Source organism: Engystomops pustulosus, chromosome 1 (genome assembly GCF_040894005.1).
Source record: "Engystomops pustulosus chromosome 1, aEngPut4.maternal, whole genome shotgun sequence".
NCBI lineage: Eukaryota > Metazoa > Chordata > Amphibia > Anura > Leptodactylidae > Engystomops > Engystomops pustulosus.
Window position 1 is genome coordinate 81815380 of NC_092411.1, and position 23890 is coordinate 81839269.

At 43.6% G+C, this 23890-nt stretch overlaps 1 protein-coding gene across 1 annotated transcript in view; it reads left to right on the forward strand.

Moving 5' to 3' along the window:
* The first annotated feature begins 2357 nt into the window (after positions 1–2357).
* Positions 2358–23890, forward strand: part of GGT5 (gamma-glutamyltransferase 5) — a 43995-nt gene continuing 22462 nt past the window's right edge. The window contains exons 1-2 of the mRNA XM_072123651.1: positions 2358–2691; positions 12172–12302. Of these exons, the coding sequence (XP_071979752.1) occupies positions 2528–2691; positions 12172–12302 (295 nt within the window). The 5' untranslated portion in view covers positions 2358–2527. The remainder of the gene's footprint in view (positions 2692–12171; positions 12303–23890) is intronic.

Here is a 23890-nt window from a genome sequence, read left to right on the forward strand (position 1 = left end):
TAAAGAAAATATGATTTTACAGTGATTAATGTACAAATTGATAAGATAAAGGCTGGGATGGATCCTTGGGAGCTGCTCTAAAAGGTAGTGGCGACAGAAATAGTTAAAGAGACCTGATGACAGGTGTCCTTTAAATACATGTTTCTAGGTACTATAGAACCAAATATATGGGCATCTGAAGTGACACCCCCCTGCAGCCTCTAAACTTGACTCATCTCAGGCAAAATATGACTTTTTCTTCTCATTTTCACACAACTTTTGGGGGAAATTCTTTATAGGCTTCTTGTCTTTCCACCATCTACTAACCAAACCAACCCTGACCTCTCCATCTCGGTCTGTGGGATCACTATAGCACCGAGGCAGCAGGCCCGCTGTCTTGGGGTTGTGCTGGACTCTGACCTCTCCTTTTTACCATATATTCAATCTCTTGCTCGCTCTTGCTGTATGCTATGCATCTCAGAAACATCTCCAGAATCCGGCCGTTTCTGACATTTGAAACCTCTAAAATGCTAATTGTTGCACTTATTCACTCTCGACTAGACTACTGTAACTCCCTACTAATTGGTCTTCCACTCTCTAAACTCTCTCCTCTTCAGTCTATTCTTAATGCAGCAGCCAGGCTCGTCTTTCAGGCCAAACGCTACACGGATGCCTCCAGTTTGTGCCAATCATTGCACTGGCTGCCCGTCTCCTTCCGTATTCACTTTAAAATAATAACCCTCATCCACAAAGCTCTGAATAATGCTGCACCTCTCTATCTCTCTTCTCTCATCTCAGTCTATCGCCCTTCCCGTGCTCTTCGATCTGCCAGTGACATTAGATTAATCTCTACCTTAATTCGAACCTCCCATGCACGTATCCAGGACTTCTCCCGAGTTGCACCTATTCTCTGGAATGCCCTTCCCCAGACTCTGAGACTAATACCCACCCTCCAAAGCTTCAAACGTGCTCTTAAAACCCATCTCTTTAGGCAAGCCTATCACACTCGCTAACTGCATGAAATGTCAACTCTCCCTTTACTAATCCATCCTATGTACTATCCTATCTGTTATCTGGCAAACAGCAGATATATACCAAGCTCCAGGCTTCTCTGCAATCTTTTTCACCTAGGACCCTGTAAATAAGATGGCGGCTGATGGCTGGTTCAAGCAGCAACATCGTTGTTTAGTAAATTATTTATTAAATTATTTTATATTGTTCCCTTATAAAGAATGGCTGGAGCATTATACAACCTCTTGTGTCACCTCTCATCCTCATAGTCTGTAAGCTCTTGTGAGCAGGGCCCTCACTCCCATTGTTCCATATGACTGTTGGTTCTTTGTAATGTAATATAGTTGTATATGTCCCCTATGATTTGTAAGGCGCTACGGAATTTGATGGCGCTATATAAATAAAGATTATTATTATTATTATTATTATTATTATAGGTAAATAGGGTGGATTTCACATAAAAGGGTGATGCCACACGTGGCGTTTCTGGTCCGCTTGTAAACATGCGTTTTCAGAACGTTTAAAAACGCATGCGTTTTTTACTCTTTACCATGCGTTTGGCTGCTTTGAAACTGTTTATCTTTTAAGATACAGGTTCAAAGCAGCCAAACGCATGGGTAAAAAATGGATGCGTTTTAAACGGACTGAAAACGCATGTTTAAAAACTGACCAAAAAAAAACACATGTGGCATCACCCAAAGGATGGATTCTAGAAAGGTCATTTATACCCTTTCTGAGAAGGCTATTATTTTATTTGGATACATTTTGTTGATAGTGTCCCTGTAAAAGTGTCTAGACTGTGCATGTATTTTTACAAACCCTATGTAGATGTATACACTTCCTGAAAAAAGTCTTTTTATATATATATATATATATATATATTTCTTTGATCTAAACAGATAAAACATTCACATCAGTCCATGGAGTTTTAACATACAACTAGAGATAATAGCAGTTTTACAAGTTACAAGCAGCATATGTAACTGCATTAAATAAGTTAAATGTGTAAATACACCTCCTCTGCTGCCTCTCCCTTATCTTTCCAAAACTTTGACTCAGAGTCTGGTAAATTTCTCTTCAGAAGTTGGGCTTCCTGCATTGTATGAACATTCAAAAAATAACTCGCTTTTACCAAGTCCCATTTATGCCTGTGCTTGTCATATGGGCACTCGCACAAAATAGATGCAGTGCCTTCTGATTCTCTAATGTGAAACACATATTCCTCAGTAATTACAACTTTGGGGTCAAGTTTGGATATGTGTGTGTGTATATGTGAAGGAGGGGGGGGGGTCGTTGTTAGAGAAAGGGAGGGATTTGGAATGCTTTAAGAACTTTTCATCCTGTTTATGCCTCGTTTCCTCTGTAAAGTGAAAGTCACTCTTCCCTTCACAAAGCAAATGAAAGGATATAGCAAAAGGAGAGGATATACATATGCAGAAAGCTCGCAGCAAGCAATGAGGAAATAAGATAATTCATAGAAAGAACAGAATTGCAAAGAATGTGAAAAGTAGTATACTTACAGAAAAAGAAAGATACAATGGCATTATCCAGGAGGCTGTGTTATGTTTTTATCCTTCTCCTTCTTGTGGCTGCGGTGCTCATCATTCCCTTAGTGCTTTTACTTAAAGGATCCGGCTGTGAAGAAGGATTTATGAATGGAGCAATAGCTGCAGACACAGAGATCTGCTCAAATATTGGCAGGTAGGTACTATCTATGTGAAAGGTCTCTTTAATATGTTTTCTGGAATAGAATGAATGAATGAATGAATGAAAAATGTAAACTGTTGTTGGCTATTGTTATAACTATGGGAAACTTCTTTCTGTAACTTCATTCCACAAAAGGGTAATGTTGTACCATCCACTCCATTGTTTTGGGTTTCTTAGTGGTATTCAGATTATCAGTGTTCTGGTGGTCAGCCTTTAAGACAGACTATCCAACATATGAAAAGAAAGCACAAGACGCATCACATGTATTATTGTATCTCTGTGTGCTAAATTTTTTTGTTGCTTTTTCATATGCTTGTTTCACACAGCAATATTCTGCTGAGGATTTTGCATTAGTATTGTATCCTATTTGCCACGGAGGTGAAAATCTTCCCATTATCCCAAATCTTCTCCAAGCCACATTAGCCCCAAAAATGGGCACAATGGGCACAAAAGTGTGTGTGTGACCCTGAGTAAATGAGCCCCAATGTATCGTTTGCAATTATCAGTCTTTTCTCTCAGTCCATGGGCCATTAAGGAAAACAAATTTATGAATGTCTCTATTGACTATAATGACTCTCTCTGCAAAAGAGGCTGCATGGGACATGGTTTCCTAACCCACAGTGTACTAAACGTGCATAAAAATAAAGCTGAAGAATTCCCAGCAATCAAGCCTCAGATTTCTTTAATAAGGTATTTATGATGTAGGGCGCATCAACTACTACCATGCCCTACCATGCCCTTAGTTCACATGTGACTTGGAAGAAGACTGATTCCCATCAATAAATCTTCTATGAGACAAGTATTTCAGTTCATTTTTAGTGTTCTAAAAATTTAGCTCAATGATCCTTTATCATGTGAACCTTCAGCATGACTTCATGGCCCATGTTACTCCACACCATTTAGTCTCAGTTCAAATCTGCATTAGGGGTTTCCATTACATTCTCCGAAAGAGTGTGAAAGAAAGTCAGTAACTCTCTTCCTAAATCTAGCAATGGGGGACATACCCAGTACATGTGGCGAAATTTGGTTTCCAAGTAGCCACAGCGCTAACAAGCAGTGTTGGGTGTGCATCACATTCTGTACAACCTTACCAGTGATGAGTATGCCTGATGAATAATATATAAGTGTGACATTCTCCTCTTAATTGAAGAGATGCCCCTGAGATATGAGTAAATAAGATCCACTTCCATTTCACACTGGATAGCTAAAATCAATTGAGGGTGTATTTAGAGATAAGGGGGATGCATCTGGAAATGAAGCAGTTAAAGCATGTTTCAGTTGCACATAATAATAGAACCAGCGATAGTCTATTGTATGTTTGGATTTTAGGTCAGGAAAAGAAGCAAGTATCCCGTTGTCATGTACATCTGACAGTGAACAGATGCCTTCAACCTTTCACCCATCTGCTCCATTCAAATTCTCCAGTTGGGACAGCGCTGCATTCTTATGTGGAGACATGTATCCGTGAATTGGCTGACTAATTTGGCTGCTTGCCATACTGTGGTGTAGGAGTAATATGGGCTTTGGTAGGTGAGGAGATGCATCCAATATGGATCATAGAGTTTGTACCTACAGGTGGTTGTGCAGATGATGGTCAGAGTTGTGATGTACTGTAGTTGACCTGCCAAATAATATATATAAAAGTCTGCGAGAGCCATGCCAGGTTGCGGTTTGGTGTGTTGGAGAGTTGCCAGCCTGAGCTTAGGTCTGAAACTCCCCCATACAAATTTTCTGTTATTCTTCTTTGAAGAATCATTTAGGCATAGGTACAGCTGAATGTTGTAGTGTGTATAGAATGGGAGGCTATCGTCTAGTTCTCCCTAGTTGTTTGGCCCACCTTCGCCACCACCTGTAGATGCCTCATATTGTTTGTAGTAGACTGACTGGGCATAAATCCTGATTGTTCTGGTTTGTGAAAAATAACATAACTTTAGTAAATAAAATAACTTTAGTAAGCAGCTCTTAGTGACGTTTTTGAGGGTGACAGGTCCTCCTTAAGGAGTGACCCTTCCCAGAAAGAATCGTTATGTATATGCAATAGTTTAGTTTTGAGTAAGTCTTTATATTTATCGTAGACCCCTTTTGGGAGGCTGTCAGGGCTCAGGGGCTGGTTATTGTTCAGAATATTTAGGGCTCCTGCTACCTCCTCTATTAGTATGGGGGAATCAAGGCTAAGGGCCTGTTCATCAGATAATTAAGGGAATTCTAAATCTTCTAGATATGCTCCCTGTTGTAAGCCAAAGAGATCTATTATCTTGTAAAGGATTCTTTATAGATTGCTGTTCTAGCGTAGTGTCGCTAGGTCAGTCATTTTGTACTTGGATTCAAGGACCTATCATTGACATAGATCCGTGACATATAAATTACATTTTGTCCACACATATGTTGTCCTAAATAGTGGAAAAAGTTCTGGAGGAGCTGACTCCTTATAACAGGCGAGTTTCCAATGGAACCTGTACACATATGTCCAAGTCTAAAAACAAAGAGTCTCGATGGGATCTCACCACTACCAAATTCAACACAGGGATAGCACACTCAATAAGAAAGGAAAACTTCTCCTCAGTTTTTCATTCTGGGCATTTTTCACATAGTTATATCCCTGTCTATGTGCTTCAGAGTAACCTCACTCACGCTGGATTTCCTCGAGCACAGATCCATTAGAAGCTTAAAGCACAGCAGGAACACTGCAAATAGAGGCAATAGAACATAGTGCAGACCATTTAATAAGTTTAAAAGTGTTCTTTATTATATCTACTTACATTCCAGTATAAAATATGTGTGCAATAAAAGAGCCACTCCACGCCAAACATGTTGCCCGACCCAGGTTTTGCCTATGACGGCTTCTTCCTGGGCATCCCGTCATAGGCGAAACCTGGGTCTGGTCAAGACTTTTATTATAAAATAGGAGTTGAGCGACTCTTTGTTTTTAGACTTGAACATAGATCTGTTATGGCCTGGCTGTTATGGATTTTTAGAAGAGGGGAGCAATAAATGGAAACTTAGAAATTAACAAGGGCATCAGCGTAAAAGGTTAAAGGAAACCTAACAAAGTTCGCATCATGGGAGCACACTACCCTGTAGGCTATTTAATCTTGATGCTTGCACATATGGTTAGGCACGGCGATCTTTAGATTAGCTAAAAAAAAAGATTAACTCACATATGTAAATGAAACCTAAGTAATCAGCCGTCTGTTGATGCTTCTGATTGTTAATTATTCACGCCTCAGTTTTTCTACCTGCCCTTCTTCAGGTGCCGAGAGCCGTAATGTCACCAAGCTCTCGGCACATATCGCTGGCCAGCCGTGCGAAATTTGGTGTCAACGCACGCGATAAGTGGTGAGAGCTTAACAATCAGAAGGCATCGACAGATGATGTAGAGGTAGAGTTAATGTTTTTTTTTTTGCCTAAACTAAAGATCACCGTGCCTAACCAAAGTATGTGCCGGCATCAAGATTAAATAGCCCACAGGATGGGTTTCATCATGCAAGCAGTGGTAGGTTTTCTTTAATGAGTAAAAGGGTACACATAATTTATATGTCTGCTCTTAAAGTTGTCTTTAAAGAGGACCTGTCACCAGGAGTCCTTTCTCTGGCTTTCCCATATCCCCATAGAGAATAGTGTACACATTGCCAAAGAGTTTTTATAGCAAAACTGACTTTTTTCAGAAAAAAAGATAAGTTCGATGAAAGTTTACCTTTCTGTATGCAGCCAGTGTCCCTACTCCTATGGGAGTGGCCAGTGAGGAGTGGTTTCTGCCCACTCTCGGGAAACCGCTCTGTCATGCATCGATTTCAAATTTTAAAAAACTCCCATGTCTCCTATATCTCCTTATCGCTTATGACGTCCCCCTCAGGACGTCATACATGTCTGGCCCACTCCTCACTGGCGAGTCCCATGGGACTAGGGACACAACTCTGTATACAGATAGGTAAACTTTGATCCAACTTATTTTTTTTTTTGGAAAAAGACAGTTTGACTATAAAAACTCTTTGGCAATGTGTAAGCTAATCTCTATGGGGACATTGGAGAGCCAGAAAAAGGACTCCTGATGACAGATTGCCTTTAAGGCCCCCCAGAAAATGTCACTTTTCTCTCTGTACTTACATGTGGTGTTAGCTGATAAGCCAGTGATACTCGATATTAAGTGCAGTTGTAGTGAAGCAGCTGCTCTGTATGGGGGTACACAGACCCTGCTATAACATTAATAAAATATTTTTATTAATGACCTTGTAGTGGGTTTACACAGTCAAGTTTCAATATTTGCAGATGATACTAAGCTGTGTAAAGTAATAAATACTGAGGTTGATAGTTTAGCATTACAGAGGGATTTGTGGAAGCTTGAGGGATGGGCAGAGAAATGGTTGATGAGGTTTAATGTAGATAAATGTAAAGTTATGCACTTGGGCCATGGAAACAAAAAGTATAATTATGTTCTAAACGGTCAATTACTTAGTAAAACTGAAGCTGAAAAGGACTTGGGGGTATTGGTGGATGGTAAACTTAATTTTAGTGACCAGAGCCAGGCGGCTGCTGCTAAAGCAAATAAAATAATGGGATGTATCAAGAGAGGAATAGATTCTCATGATAAAGACATAGTTCTGCCCTTATACAAATCCCTGGTCAGACCACACATGGAATATTGTGTACAGTTTTGGGCACCAGTATATAAAAAGGATATAGTAGAGCTGGAACGGGTGCAGAGGAGAGCAACCAGGATTATTAGGGGAATGGGGGGACTAGAATACACTGACAGATTACAAAATTTGGGATTATTCAGTTTAGAAAAAAGACGACTGAGGGGAGACCTCATTACAATGTACAAATACCTGAACGGACAGTACAAGGATCTCTCCAAAGATCTTTTTATACCTAGGCCTGTGACCAGGACAAGGGGGCATCCTCTACGCCTAGAGGAGAGGCGATTCTACCATCACCATAGACAAAGGTTCTTTACTGTAAGAGCAGTGAGACTATGGAACTCTCTGCCGCAGGAGGTTGTTATGGCCGACTCTATGTACATGTTCAAGAGAGGCCTGGATGACTTTCTGGAGAGAAAAAATATCACGGGTTATGGGGATAAAACATTTATTTAATTCTTGAAGGTTGGACTTGATGGACTTGCGTCTCCTTCCAGCCTTATATACTATGATATACTATGATAGTAGGGTGATGTTTCCAGAATACTTAGCAGGATGGTAGAGCTGTCCAGAAGTCCAATGCAGCATCCTGGGACATATACTCTGCTAATTTCGGTGCTGTCCACAAAGCAGCAGATCCTGGCTGCTCTGCGGCCTAATAGAGTTGTGAACTACTTGAGTGCCCGATGGAGATTTACCGACAGTCCGGATCTGCAGAGATTTGACTAAACAGGTGGCCCGTTCTACCTCCTCCACCAAAGTGTACATGGCAGTGATGTCCTTGGGAGGCATTATATGGGGTCATTGTGAGGGGCTCATACTGTCATTTAAGGGCTAGATTGGGACTGCCCTTGTAAGGAGCTATGGTGGTCACCTGCCCACACTACAAACCTGCCCAGGGACATTCAGCACCTCATGGTAAGATCTATCCATGTTTGTCTTTGGACATCGTATTAATCGTTTTTCCTATTTTTGGGCCAGCTAATAATTTTTCCATTTTAGAGTAAGATAGGAAAGGTTACGTTTTGTTATTTTAGTCCCAGCTGTTTGCATTTTTGTCATTACTTAGAGCTTGACATGTATATTGCGACCATGTTATGCTCCCTATGTACGCAAAATCATTTTGCTTCTTTGTAGAATTATTCTTTCCCTAAACTCCTTGGTTGGTATACAACCATTCCTTCCCTGCCCTGAGATATATCTACAATATTAGCCAAAAATAGATCATTAGAGAAGAATTTTGTGTTTTCCTTATTTTTTTGCTTTCCTTTTCTAGTATGTGATCCTGTTTTCATTAATAAAGACATCAATTATCAACAGCCGGACGACTTCAAAACTGTTTGAAAATGTTATTGTAACGTTTGTAAGTTTGCAGCTGCCTGGAGGGAGAAGTCAGCTCTGTCAGAGAAAGCCAGAGTCAATATACAAAAACCATATTAGGTTTATTACTTTGCCTGTCTCCCTGTACACTCTATACAGAACTCAAGCTCTGTGTATAAAGTTCAGTCTGTGGCCAAGACACTTCCTGCTTCTGTAAAATGATCATGCAATTAATGGAAAAAGTGGCAGTAGGCTCAGTAGAGAACATGAAGGTGTTATTTGGTTTATTTCTGTTGTTTCTCATAATTAGCTCATGTCACCACCCTAAGAAAAAATGTATCAGGTCAAAATGAATAGTCTAATACAAATACCACTTCTAACCCATCTGCTTCCTGAGGTTACAATGTAAAAGCATCCCTCTGGATTTCTTTAAAAGATATTAAAATAATTTTCCAGGAAGTATAGGAAGGAACACTATTCACTTCCTCTCTCACAATTTATAGAGATGACAGAAGAGTAATAGGAGTGATGAATTACTCAGGCACTAAATTCCAATGTTTATATAGTTAGAAAGAGGGACAATAACTATGTTTTTTTTTTTTTTTAATGCTTTTTATTCTTTTTTTGTATGACATTCCTAGCCTTCCCAATCCTACACAGATTCCTTTTTCTTCTCACACACAATAATAGTAGTAAACTTTTATAATATCACGTGTGTGCCTCTTCAATGTAAGGATACCGCCCGTATTGCCTCCCCATCTAATTAAAAGGACCTTCAAATGTACTATCCTAACTTTAGCCACATATCATTAACACTTTAAAGGGAACCAGTCATCAGGAGCCCCTTTTTTGGCTCACCCATATCCCCATAGAGAATAGTGTGCATATTGCCAAAGAGTTTTAATAGTAAAACTGGCTTTTTCAGAAAAAAAGATAAGTTGGATCAAAGTTTACCTTTCTGTATGCAGAGCTAGTAACTAGTCACTAGTCCCGTGGGAGTGGACAGTGAGAAGTGGTTTCCCCCCAACACTCCATCATGCATCTATTTGTATTTAAAAAAAACCTCCTATGTTCCCCATATCTCCTCTCCCTTTCACTTCCCCATCAGGATGTCATAAATGTATGTCCTACTCCTCACTGGCCACTCCCATGGGACGCGGTACACAGATCTGCATACGGAAAGGTAAACTTTAATCAAACTTATCTTTTTTTTCAGAAAAGGTCAGTTTTACTATAAAATCTCTTTGGTAATATGTACACTATTTTCTATGGGGACTCCTGTTGACAGGTTCCCTTTGCCCGTAATATATAACTAGATTGAATCTCATTAAAGCATACTCTGAAGCATACTCTCAGTAAGGGCCCTTTCAGAATTTCTAATGTATTCAAGTCATTCCTAATCATCACCCACTCATGCAGGGGATATTATGGATGGATTGGGGCTGGTCATTGACCTGCATATAGGAACTTATATGTAATCACTGGAGATGTATACTTTTATTATTATTAATACTGCGCTAACATATTAATAACTGACAGTTGTCACGGGTGCAGGCGTATCCGTGCCCCTCTTCGCTGCTCCGGGTCCCACACCGGCAGCGCAGCACGCACGGCCCCGCCTTGTACCGCGCGCACGTAGCAGCTTCAATAAATTTAAAGTGCCATCACACCGATAATTGGCCCCATATTGCTTAAATTTCCAGCCCCTTCCTGTACCCCCTGCCGGATCTTGGTGCTTCACAAATCCCTAGCAATTATCCTGTGTCTCCTGCATTCCTGTGTGTTCCTGTGTATCCTGCTCCCGTGTGTTCCTGCTCCTGAGTTCCCGTGTCCTGTGTTCGTGTGTGCCTGTGTTGCTGTTCCCATCTGCCTGGACCTTCCGTTTCTGACTCCGGATTGGATTTGACCTTGCATCTCTGCCGCCTGCCCTGACCTTGTGCTTGGACCTGATAATGAGACTGTCTCCTGCTAAGGTACCTGAACCTCGGCTGCCACCGCGGACTGGTCGCATCTGTGGAACGACCTGGTGGAACCCTGCCGCAGCAAGTCCAACCCGCCTTTGCGACGGGCTTTGGCGAAGACCAGGTGCCACTTAGACTCCGGTCCCAGGTGTCGGCTAGTACCACCTTCCGTGGTGGTCCAGTGGATTCACGTTTCCTGAATCCTGACAACAGTACTGATGGATTGCAATCTATCTATTGTCTGCTGCTAGTGGCTTTGGATATAAGTGGATACAACACGATAAATATACTCTAATGTTTTTTTTCTGTCAGCCACATCATGTTCCTATTTTGTCTTTCTGCATGTTTGAAGTTATATCGAACTGTTTCCCCAAATTTGACTTTTGATATGTACGCCAATGATGACAATAAAGTCCGGAGAGGTCTCTGACCACAGATAAGTGAAGACTTGCAGCTGGATCACTTGCATCTTTACTCCTGGGATGAATGCCATGAGATTTCTGGAGAGATGTTATTTTTTGTATGAGCCTTGCTGTTTTCTAGCCGTACTTAAAACCTTTTTTTTCCAGCCCTTTCGTGTCACAGCCTTCTTTCGTTCATTTTTCGCTCCATGCCTTCAAAAATTTATAACGTTTTCATTTCTCCATGTACAGAGCTGTATGAGGGCTTATTTTCTGTGTAACAAATTGTACTTGTTAGTGAAAGTATTTATTATACCATATACTGGGAAGCTGGAAAAAGATTCCAAATGTGGTGAAATTGGAAAAAACATGTCACATGTGCCTTTTTCTTGTGGCCTTGCTTTTTACAGCTTTCACTGTGTGCTCCAAATGATACATCTACTTTATTCTTTGGCTTGGTACTATCACAGTGATACAAAAAAAAAATGGTTTCACCCTCTTCTGACGCTAATAACTTTTATATATTTCGGTGTTTGGAGCTGTGTAAGACATCATTTCTTGCAATATGAGCTGACCATTTGCTACCATATGCAGGGTGGTATGACCTTTTGATCACTTTTCATTACATTTTTGATATTTTTTAAAATAGCTTAAAAGTGGCGCTTTGAGAATTTGCCACTATTTTCTGTTATGGGTTCACCCCTGGGAATAACCATTTTTATATTCTGATAGATCGGGTAATTTTTGGATGTGGGGATACTTAAGTCTGATTTCCTTAAGTTAGAATTCTTTTAAATGAATTTAGTTGAATGTATTTTTTATCGATTAAGTACAATAAAAACAGAGGCATTGTAGATCTGTCAGTAATGAAGTCTCAGATGCAGTTATGGACAAAGCCTAGCAGACCTTTGTATATGGTCATTTTTATTGTGTTTTTATTTTTTCATTCTGCTATTTATGAAGAAAGATTATAAGGATTAAGTTTTACATCTGCTCTTTTTGCAAATGTATGTAAAATATTCACTATAAGATTCATACATTATATGTTATCCTGTTAGATCCATCAAATAAGATATATTTTGTCTTAAAAAAATGGTAACAAAAGATATATGACATATTTGTTGAATTATTTGGACAATATATTATTTTTCTCAGAGACATCTTGAAGCAAGGAGGTTCTCCAGTGGATAGTGCTATCGCTGCTCTTCTTTGTACATCAGTGATGTATCCACAGAGTATGGGCATCGGAGGAGGAGTCATTTTTACAATTTATAATGCTTCTACAGGTAAGTAGTATCATACTGTACGTTAGTTTATACGTTAGTTAGATACCGTATAAGCATCTTTATTGTAATCAATAATAATAATCAATCTCCATAGTGCACGGCGCCCCTCTCCACAGTGCCTGGCGCCGTATTCCGTAGAAAGATAGGACATGTCCTATCTTTCTACGGGCTACAGAATGGTACGGTGCCGCACCGTACCGCTCCCATACGGCGTCGTGATGCCACTTATATGTTGTGTGAATGTAGCCTAATTAAGACAGAAATTCCTGAATGTGCTGGTCACTTTGTCTCGGGATTAAGACCTGGCCTTTGACTTGGTCACTCAAAGGATTACCTTTTTTTGTCATAAACCATTTAACCTGTTAGCTCTCTGTGTCTGCTATATCCGACGCTGATCACTGTAACTTTGCACTTAGCGCTTTCTGCATTTGTGACTTCACCCTATGACATGGAAGGACCAACCTTATTGGTACTGTGATGTCAATCGCTGCTATTGGCCAGTCAATACAGACTTGCCAATGACAGTGATCTATGACCCTAGGGGACAGATCAAAGTAGCTCCACATTTTCCAATGTCGCCCTTTTTGCTTTTAGTTGTGTTGGAGAGAGGAGTGCTTGTGATCTGTCTCAGGGTGAGTAGGATGCTTCCAGAAAAACTGCGGCTTGCAGCACTGTTAGAAGGAATCAGAGAGGTCTCCCGAAGTCGCTGTTAGGGAAAAAACTTAGAAAGCCGAGCACTATGCAATGGCTGAGTATTGTATGTCAGGTACAAGGACAAAAGAGAGTTTCTTGTATTAACAACAAAACATTGGCACAGCACCACCCCTGCCCCTGTACGAGGTACCAGTACAGAAATCCACAAGCCTGACTGCATTTTGGATTACAATAGGTATATGGGAGGGGTTGACTTGTCAGACCAGGTGCTTCAGCCATATAACACCATGCGGAAATCGAGGGTGAGGTACAAGAAGCTGGCCGTGCATGTCATGATGTTATTACATCAATGTGCAGGCCAGAGGGGAAGTTTCCTGGAATTTCAAGAGGTGGTAAACAAGCATTTGATTTTTGGAGACCAGGAAGGGGGGAGTGTTAGTATGTCCGGAAGCGAGGCCACAACACGTATTGTACCAGTGCAGCACTTTCCAGAAGTTCCGCAAACTGCCAAGAAGGACACAAAAAAGGTGCAGGCTGTGCTCCAAATGGGGTATAAGGAGGCAAACTATTTACCAGTGTGACACTTGGCCCTATAAACCAGGATTATATATGAAGCATTGTTTTAGGGTTTATAACACCTCCCTGGATATAAATTTTTTTCATTTCCCTGATGCACTATCCACAGCTTATACATCATGCCACATGCCGCACCTTCCCTTCTGATCTCTGCCCTGTGCCCAGCCTGTAGATTATTGCCAAATATGTGGTACTGCCGTGCCCGGGAGAACCCGCATCATGATTTTCGGGGTGTTTGTCTCCAGTGACAAGACCTGGGCACAAGATGAAATAATGGATATTTTGTACTATGCACTATCCATTATCCATCATCCTTGGGGTCCACTTGTGTGGTTAAAATGCCCACTGCACCCCTAGTTTTATTCATGGAGGGGTGTCGTTTCCAAATAGGGTCAGTTCTCAGGGGTTTCTACTGTACTGGTCCCTAAGGGTATCACAAATTTTTCATGATGCCCTGCTGTGTGCCCATCCTATAGATTATTGCCACAAATGGGGTATTGCCGCACCCGGGATAACCTGCATCATTATTTTTGGGGCGTTTGTCCCCAGTAGCATGAGTTGAGCAAAATACATTTAACACGACAATTGGCATATTTGCAAAGCAATTTTTACTCTGAACCATTCACTTACACTTACATTTTGGTCAGCATCTTGGGGTTAAAATGCTCATGACCAGGATAGGGCTGAGTCGTAGGACCGGCTCACAGAGCAGAAAAAGGAACCCTCCTTAACCAACTAAATAAAACACACACATTTTGTTGTTGGAAAAGTGCTGGTCACAGCTTTATTTATTCTTTGAAAATCTGTAAAATATAAACTTTATTAAACATATATTAACAATTGCAAAATATAAAAATACGTTAAACATCAATTTTCTTAGTGGCCGAGTACTTGACAACAGAGCAGAACTTGTTTGTCCCTTTTTAGACAACCAACTAAGTCCGGTGTAACCATTAAGTAAAATATAATTGCTCATAACTCACGCTCAGCGTGTAAACAACCACACCTACCAATCCACAAGCCGCACACCAACCTGGCGAGTGACGAGGGCAGAATGTGGCAAATATCAAATGAATCCAGCTCCTGAGGTCAAACTCTCAAGGAGACTGCAATCCAATTCACCAAATTCCCGGACTTTATCCCAAATGATGCAATCAATTTACCAAAATATAAATTATCTGTTGCCAAGCACCCGCCACAGCACAGCGTCTTGACCCCTCAAGACGCTGTGCACCGCCACACCCTCCAAGCAAAACCAACCACCTCAGACAATCCGTAATTAAAAACATCCAACCCAAGGTCCGTCAAGTGCACACCATCCTTACCCGTGTAGCTGCGATCAGCCTCCAACAAACCATGTCGCACAACCAAACCACCATTCAAACGGATGAATTTACCAAAACACTTATTGATCTTCACCCGAGACCGATTTAGTGCCGCCACTGAAACTGCGTTCCTCCATCGCTCCCTTCTCACCATCTCAGACCAAATCAACAAAACATCCGGATACTCACTCATAATCCACAACACATCTCTCTTCATCGCCTTAATCAATTGACGCATAGGAAAACTCCCGATGTCGTTGCCCCCAGCATGGATCAACAAAACATCCGGAGCACCCCATCTTTCAATTGCCATTCGCAACTTTGCACGCACCGCTTCCCACTGAAGCCCCCTATAGCCAAGCCAACGCACACTTACCAAATTTCCATCGAGCCCAAGAAACCTACCACCCAAACGTAGCTGAGCCCTCTTTTCCGCCCAATGAATAAAAGAGTGTCCGAAAATCCAGATGACACACCTTCTAATACCTATCAAGAAATAAACAATCGTAACAGCCAACAAAGCCCACTTCCCCTTTTTTACTTCTCCAATCTATGAAGCCGAACATATGACCGAAAACGCCTCGACTCCCAACGCCCAATTTTCTTGATATCGGCCTCCGACAAACCCCACCTGGCTGCCTCAGTTGCAGCCCCGATGCGAAAGGAATGTGAACAATATTCCTTCGCATTTAACCCCAACAGACCCAAACACTTTCTAAAAACTGCCACAAACTGAAATCTAGACAAAGCCTTCCCATTCTGATGAACCAATAACGCCTCCCCCGTCGCTACACGGACTGACAAAAAGGAATCCAGGCTCTCCACCGGGCAACCCACAAACCCCGGTACCCGCCGCAAACGCACCAAGAACCCCCGACCAGAGCTATCCATTTTAGCATTCGTCAACACAATCCTAACCTCACCTTCCACCCGCTGCACGTGCCGCATCTGAATGCCCCCGTTACGCGAGCAGCTTCCACTTACCAACTCACTAATCCTGAACGCCCCAAAAAATGCCCATGAGTATGCCAAGGAAAACAAACAACTCTCGTAATCCGACACGCATACCTCCCGGACTTTCCCCAACAGGTCCCTCAACAAATCAAAAGATACAGGTCTCCTACAGTCCTCTCTATAACGGCCTTTCTTGTAGCCCTTCACCGCCTGCTTCACCAAGAAACCCTGAGTCGAATCCTCTCCCCCTGTTAATTTGAACAAAAAGGCCAAAGCTGCCAATGTCCTCTGAACCACTGCCACCGAGGTCCCCCTCTCAAAATGGCGCATCAGCAAACAAAACAAAACAGATTCTCTACTAGGCACCTCCCTGCCCGCACCCCACTCATCCAGCAGCAGAAACCAATCACGCCATACCTTCTTGTAAGAATCCCATGTCGAAGGGGCTAAAGACAACTGCACCCATGGAAATAATTTCAACGCAGCATCTCCCACAAATGCTCCGGACACCGCATCGACTGCATCGCCGCCCCCGGCACCAACTCCCGGAACCTGACCAGCTGTAATCGAGACAGACCATCCGCCACCTCATTATCCACACCTGGAACATGGACTGACCGAAAATATACGTTCAAACGAAGGCACAACAACACCAGGTGCCGCAACAACACAATTACCGGCGGAGAGCTCGACGTCTGCTTGTTAATGACATTAACCACTGACATATTGTCACAATGGAAAACCACACTCCTGTTTGCTAACTGGCCGCCCCATAACTCCAACGACACTACAATCGGGAACAACTCCAGCAGGCACAAGTTAGCCGTCAGCTTCTGTTCGTGCCACCACTCCGGCCAAGACCCCACACTCCATTCCCCTTGAAAAAACGCCCCGTAACCTATCGACCCTGCTGCGTCCGTAAACAAATGGAGCTCTGCATTAGAAACAGGCTCCGCCAGCCACAAAGTCCTCCCATTGTAAGCTACCAAAAATTCATCCCAAACCGGCAAATCCGCTCTATGCTCTTTCCTTAGCCGAACAAAGTGTTCAGGCCGCTTTACTCCAGCTGTCGCCTGCGCCAGCCTCCGACAGAAAACCCGCCCCATGGGCATAATTCTACAAGCGAAGTTTAATCTCCCCAGCAAGGATTGTACCTGCCGCAATGTCAACTTTGACTTCACCAATGCCTCACCAACACAAGAACGCAACTCCTCCAACTTTTTCTCTGGCAAACGACATTCCATGGCAACTGAATCCAATTCTATCCCCAAAAAACACAATCTCGTGGCCGGGCCTTCGGTCTTATCAATCGCCAATGGCACCCCAAAACTCTCAAACGTTTCGGACAGTGTGGACAACAAAACTTGACACCTATAACTCTCTGCCGGGCCTACACACAGAAAATCGTCTAAATAATGAATAACCCCAGCCCCACCAGACAACTCCCTAACTACCCATTCCAGGAACGTACTAAACGCCTCAAAATAAGCACAGGAAATAGAACACCCCATCGGCAGGCAGCCATCCACGTAGTAACCCCCTTCAAAATAACACCCCAACAAATGCATCGATTCGGGATGCACCGGTAACAAGCGAAATGCAGCCTCGATGTCCGCCTTCGCCATCAACGCTCCACTTCCCGCTGCCCTCACCAGACTCACAGCCTCATCAAATGAAGTATAGCAAACCGAGCTCATAGCTGGATCTATCGCATCATTCACCGAACCCCCCCGCGGGTAAGACAAATGATGAATCAGGCGAAACTTTCCTTCCTCCTTTTTAGGAACAACACCCAATGGTGAAACCCGTAAATTTTCCACCGGTGGATTAACAAAGGGGCCTAACATACGACCCAACTTCACCTCCTTCTGCAGCTTTTCCCTAACTACTCCGGGGAATTCCTCTGCAGACTTCAGATTCCTTGCAAAACAACCCGGCTCCCCCTCCTTAAAAGGGATCCGAAACCCCTCTTGAAAGCCCTGAATCAACAAACAAGCCTTTTCCTCATTTGGATATCTCCCGAGCCACGGCATCATTACGCCGAGCCTCACCGGAGTCACCCCCTTTTTGAGCACTATCCCCCGTCCGCTGTCCCTGACCTTTTCTTCTGAAGCAACGAGATAAGGGGTGGTTGACGCCCCCGCAACCGGAGCATTCGTGCCTGAAGGTACAAGAGGATCCCCAAGTGCAGTTACCCTCATTATACCTCCAACAGACTCCCTTCTTACCACTGCCCGACGGGGGCCCAGCTTTGGCTCCGTCGGGCCCCGACTGAAAGGATGAACCAGCCACTGCCACCCCACCAAAAGACGAACTCTTCGGCGCCGGCTTTGGCGCCGTCATCAACCTCATCCATAGCCCAATATCCCTATGCCCCCATTCCAAAGAAGGTCTCACGGCCATTATCTGACGAAACTGCTCGTCATATCTAAGCCACGCTATCCCCCCATATGTCTTGTACGCTTCCCATATAGTTTCCTGATGACAGAACAACCCCGAGCACCATTCAGGCTGTTTTTCCCCAATTACACTGCCCAGGATAGAAAAAGCGTGCAGCCAATTCCCAAAATTACGAGGAATCAGCCGATACCGGCGCCTCTCCTCATCCTCTTCCTTACGATGTTCCTTCCCCTTTTCCCAACGCTCAACGCTAAAACGCTCCAACGGTAACAGCGTAAAAATATCCAAATTCTCCCTCTTCCATATCCTATCCTTCACTTCTTGTTTTAGATGACCCCCAAGAGGCCCGTCAAAACAAATGTACAAGTTCCCCAACGCCGCGTCCGACACCGGCAATAATTTGGACGCCTCAGCAGACTTAGCTGCCGGAGCCTTATCACCACTCACTGCTACCACTGCCTTCTCTGATCCTTCCGTCACTGACCCTGCACTAACTGCCCCCACCGAATTCTCCCTTGCCCCCGTGCTGACTACCTCCGCCACCACGGGCGTCACTGCCACTAGCGCATTAGACGTTGTGGTCACCCCTGTACTAGATGACCCAGCCGCCCCAGCACCCCAAGCCGATATAGGCCCCCCATGCTGTGACCCCATAGCCCTCTCAAAGACTGACATCAAACGCTGCATCCCCTGCATAAACTCCTGAAGGGGCCCCCCACTAGCAACGGCCCCTGCATCAGACGTAGTAACGGCTAATCCCCCTGGATTGTTAAGTGTGTTCGTATGTAGATGTGCCTGTGTAGCTGTGGACGCACCTGTAATTGTGACGCCGCTGCCTCCTGGCGTCTGCCCGGCATCGCCAGGGCCCGCAACGATGCCCTGGCCTGATGGACCCGCTGCCGCCGTTGCCATCACTCCTGGAGCCACAGAAGGCACCGCAACCGCTGATCCTGCTGCCGGCGACACCATGGGACCCCCTCCTGTCGCGGCCAGTCCTAGCGCACGACGCACTGTGTCCAGCATAGCCGCCTCAGCGCCACTCTGCATCTGGTAAGGAAAAAAGACAGACGAAACACCACGAACACAACCAGCATCGCCTACCCACTGCGCACCTTGCGCCAACCCCACACCCATGCTGCTGTCAGGAGGCCCCATGAAGTGCTGCATCCCTCCAGCAGGCCTATCTCTAGCCGCACCAATCCAGCTGCCGTCTCCCCTGTGCCTGGATGGAGGGTTCGTGCCTCCATCCGCGGCCCCATGCTGCTGCCGTGCCCCACTGCTTGACCTGGGTGAAGGGGGGACCCGACCCCCCCCCCACCCGCTGCTGCTGCGCTCGGAGCCGCGGCCGCATGTAGCACCCCGACCGCGCCCTCCTCCGCTTCGCTCACCTCGCTGCCTGGGCTGCTGGGGGCGTCCTCCTCCCCAGCCCCCGCTCCCCCACTGCCGCTCGCTGCTGCCGCTCTGCCCGGCCCGCGATTCACACTCACCGCTCTGTATTCCTGGTGTGTGTCGCGTCGCCGCTGGCTCCTCCCCTCTGCTCCCGCCGACCTCCGACTTCCGGTTCCGGACTTCCGGCCACTGCCGCTCCGCCCACTGGCACGTCCGCCCGCCATCTTGGGACCTCCACGTGCCGCCGCCATCTTGCGCCTAGCGCCTCCAGAAGATCCTGCACTCCCTGGTGTCCTAGGACTCCTCACGCCTGCCCCTCCGTCTTCCTCCGATGATGCCACCGACGGCCGCCTGCTCCTCTTCCTTCCGGAACCGCCGACTGCCGCAGCTCCTCCAGAACCACCAGGTACGCCACAGTCCTCACTCCTCCCGGCCCGCACAGGAGACTCCGAGGGGCTTAACCTCTCAGGGGGCCTCGCCCTAGATGATCTGACCGACCGCCGGGTCCCGCCGTCATCCCCTGCGGCAAACATGGCCACCTGCTCCTTCATCCATTCTGCTCCCCTGGCCTCCGCTTGCGCCCGCATCTGGGCCAAAAAGGCCTCCAACTCCGCCATCCCCAGCCCTGTCTCCAAAACCGCTGGAAAAAACGCAAAAAAAACCGCAAAAACTCGCCAAAAACGGACCGGCACCACCTCTCCCTACAATTTTCTCCAGCCAAAAGATGGCGTGCCCTTCCTGGCACCCCTTATAAACCCCCTAGGTCTCCACCCCCCAAGCTAGCCCACCTATCACCTCACATAAAGTTCCACCCCCAATTCTGAAAAACCCACCTTTTCCTGCCCTCCCAGCCCATCCTGTCATGGCCGCATTCCGCCCACTTACAGCTATCTCCATGCTAACATTATAACCCTAGATAAATTCTTTTCTAAAATGGGGTCACTTCTCAGGGGCTTCTATTGTACTGGTACCTCAGGGGTACGCCAACACCAGCCTATTGAAAATAAAGATCTAAAGGCTAAAATTTTACTTCTTCCCTACTGAGCCCTGCCGTGTGCACATCCTTTAGATTATTGGCACATGTGGGTTATTTCCGTAACCGGGATTACCTGCATATATGTTGTGTTACATTTTGCCCAGCATGTTGGGTGTTAAAATGCTCACCACAACCCCAGATAAATTCTTTGATATATTTGTCAAGAGAGGCTCTGCTAACATGAAATGACACTCCAAATCCAAACCTGTGAAAACAGAGCTCCAAAAGCTAAATTTTGCTTGTTCCCTTCTGAGCCCTGCTGTGTGCCCAACCTGTAGATTATTGCCACATATGGGGTATTGCCATATGGCATTTTTAGGAAAAAGAACTCCATGTACTTTGTATTAAATTTTGGCCAGCATGTTGGGGGTTAAAATGTTCACCATAACCCCAGATAAATTCTTTGAGGGGTGAAGTTTCCAAAATGGTGTCACTTCTTGGGGGTTTCTATTGTACTGGTACCTCACAGCCCTGCCAACATGACATGGCACTCCGAATCCAGACTCGTGAAAACAGAACTCCAAAAACAAAATTTTGCTCCTTCCCTTCTCAGCCCTGCTGTGTGCCCAGTCTGTATATTATTGCGACATATATCTGGTATTGCCGTACTCAGGACAACCCGCAGAATGATATTTTGGTGTTTGTATAAAGTGGCATGAGTTGGGCATAATATATTTGGCACCAAAATGGCATATTTGTGAAAAATTGCAATTTTTACTCTGCACCATTTACTTTGTATTACATTTTGGCCATCATGTCGGGGGTTAAATTCTCACCATAACTCCAGATAAATTCTTTGAGGGGTGTAGTTTCCAAAATGGTGACATGTTTGGGGGTTTTCTGTTGGTCTGTTATTTCATGGGGCTCTTCAAGTACGCTGTGGCACCACAAAACATTTTAGCCGAATCGGCCTGCCAAAAACCAAATAGTATGAACTCAATAGTATGAGCAGCCCCAAAATTTTCAAATGTATTTTTACCTCTAATGTTTTGTGAATGTGTACATTTTAGGGAAGAATTAGAATATTCTTTTGAATATTGAAAAATTGAAATGTAAAAATTTCTAATCCATTTTTGTTTGATTATTGAAAAAGAAATAAAGGGTTAACATGCTTCACAAATATTGATTTGAATAGTTTATAGAGATATTACTTGTAGGCGTTTATAGTACATAAGCCTCTATATGGCACTTTCAAACTAAATTGATCACTAAAAATATAGCCTTTTTCAAATCTCGCTACTAAATCTATGAACCTCCATTAAAAAAAAAGGAAATGTAAAAAAAATATGGAAATGGCAAAAGGTTTCTACAAAAAAAAATTGTGGTATGATTTTTTGTCTAAAAAGTAGAACATTTGAAACTTTTAATATTGTAATTTTTCCTAAATTGTTGAATTTTTACCCTCAAAAACTTAACTGATCAGCGAAATTATGCTATCGTAAACTACAATGTCTCATGAGAAAACAGTCTCAAAATCACAGGGATAAGTTAAAGTGTTGAAAAGTTATTATCACAGGAAGAGACACTGGTCAGTGACCTTAAGGGGTTAACATTCCTCATCATTTTTTCCTTTCTGAAAGGGTCACATTTTTGGCCTGTATGTCATGAATAAATATTTTTGAAGACCTAAACAGCATCTATAATATTTAATAAAAAAGTGTCATGTAAAAGTGTGTCATAGTAAAGGTGTCATGTTTTTGGCTATTTTTACGATATTCCTTTACTTTATAATCAAAGGACATAAACAGAAAAGCTCGGGCCCCACCATAAACCATCTAGATTCTATTGAAATCCTTGTTCGGTTGGGTTTATAAGCAATTCCTATCCTGTGATCTAAGTTCTAAAATAAATGATATTGGCCCACATTTTTAAAAGTAGTGCAAACTGGACTATGTGCTGAGTGCGCCAGATTAATCAAAATTGTCAGACGGTCTCCATTAATCTGGCGCCCTCTGCACTGCTCGGGAAGTGTGCACCTTTTTTTTTGTTCATGCTGCAGAATTGTGGCGCAAAATCCGACTAAGCACTAACACACCTCTTTAGGTGCACATTTTCGTACGCAGTGCAGCCGCAACACAAAACTGGCGCAGATACTTTATAAATACATATGCAAGCAGTTTGGATAGTACACATGCTATATTAAATGTCGTCCATTTCACTTATTAAGGGTATGTTTACTTGGTAGTTTTTCGATCAGGTTTGGGAAGTGGTCTTCTCCATTTATAGTAGTTTTGTATTTGGCTCAGCCTCATACAGTAGGGATTATCCATGCACAGACACTCACCACAGTTTCATATGTGAATCTTCTACTGAAACTGCAGCAAAATAGGGGAGGAACATAAAAAAATTATCAATCTCTGTCTCCCATTGAAAACAATATTGCACTGATTAGGCTTAGTTTCGAGGCAGAATATTGCCTCAAAATCTGATCCAAAAATCCCAGTTTGAACATACCCTTAGAATTCTGCCTTTTAATCACATCCCACTTTAAGCTTCATTCTGCTTTAGGGTGTGGTCACATGTGGCGTTCTGAACCCATTTTTGGCCCGTTTTTAAACAGTCCGTTAAAAAACGCATGCGGTTTTAATTAAGATAATTGGAAAAACCGGACAAAAACGGATGCGTTTTCAAAAGATGCATGCTTTTTTTAATGGACTGCCTAAAACGGGCCAAAAACTGGTTCAAAATGCCACATGTGACCGCACCCTTAATTTGCTAATGTAGAATATCATATTTAAGAACGGTCTAGCTAGTTTTAATTCAATCTGAATGACTGAAGTTCACAGGTTCTTCCAGTTGTGTCCATTTGATGTCCGCAAAAAACACATGCGTTTACACTTCGTGTTGTATCCTCTTTAAATTGTATCCACAACTGTTGGTTTTGAATGTCTGTATGGCAGCCATTTTTTTCACATATTCAAAAAATCAAGAATGATTGGCAATAATTACATTGCAAAAAACTGGTTCTCAAACATCATCTGGGAAAAAACAAACAGTAAGCACATGACAAATATACAGTTTGCTTTTTGCGGTACCAATGACTTCTGTAAAAGCCCACCCACATGAAGAAAAAGTAGTGCAATCTGCATTTTCTCCCTGACATCGGGGGGCACATTTACTAAGCTCTGTGCCCCAGTTTTCTGTCAGACTTTGAATGTTTTTTTAGGTGCAAACTGCTTGCACTTGTGTTTACATAGTGTCCACGCCACTTTAGAGACGCACGCGACCGTTTTGTGCTGCGGCTGCACTATTTT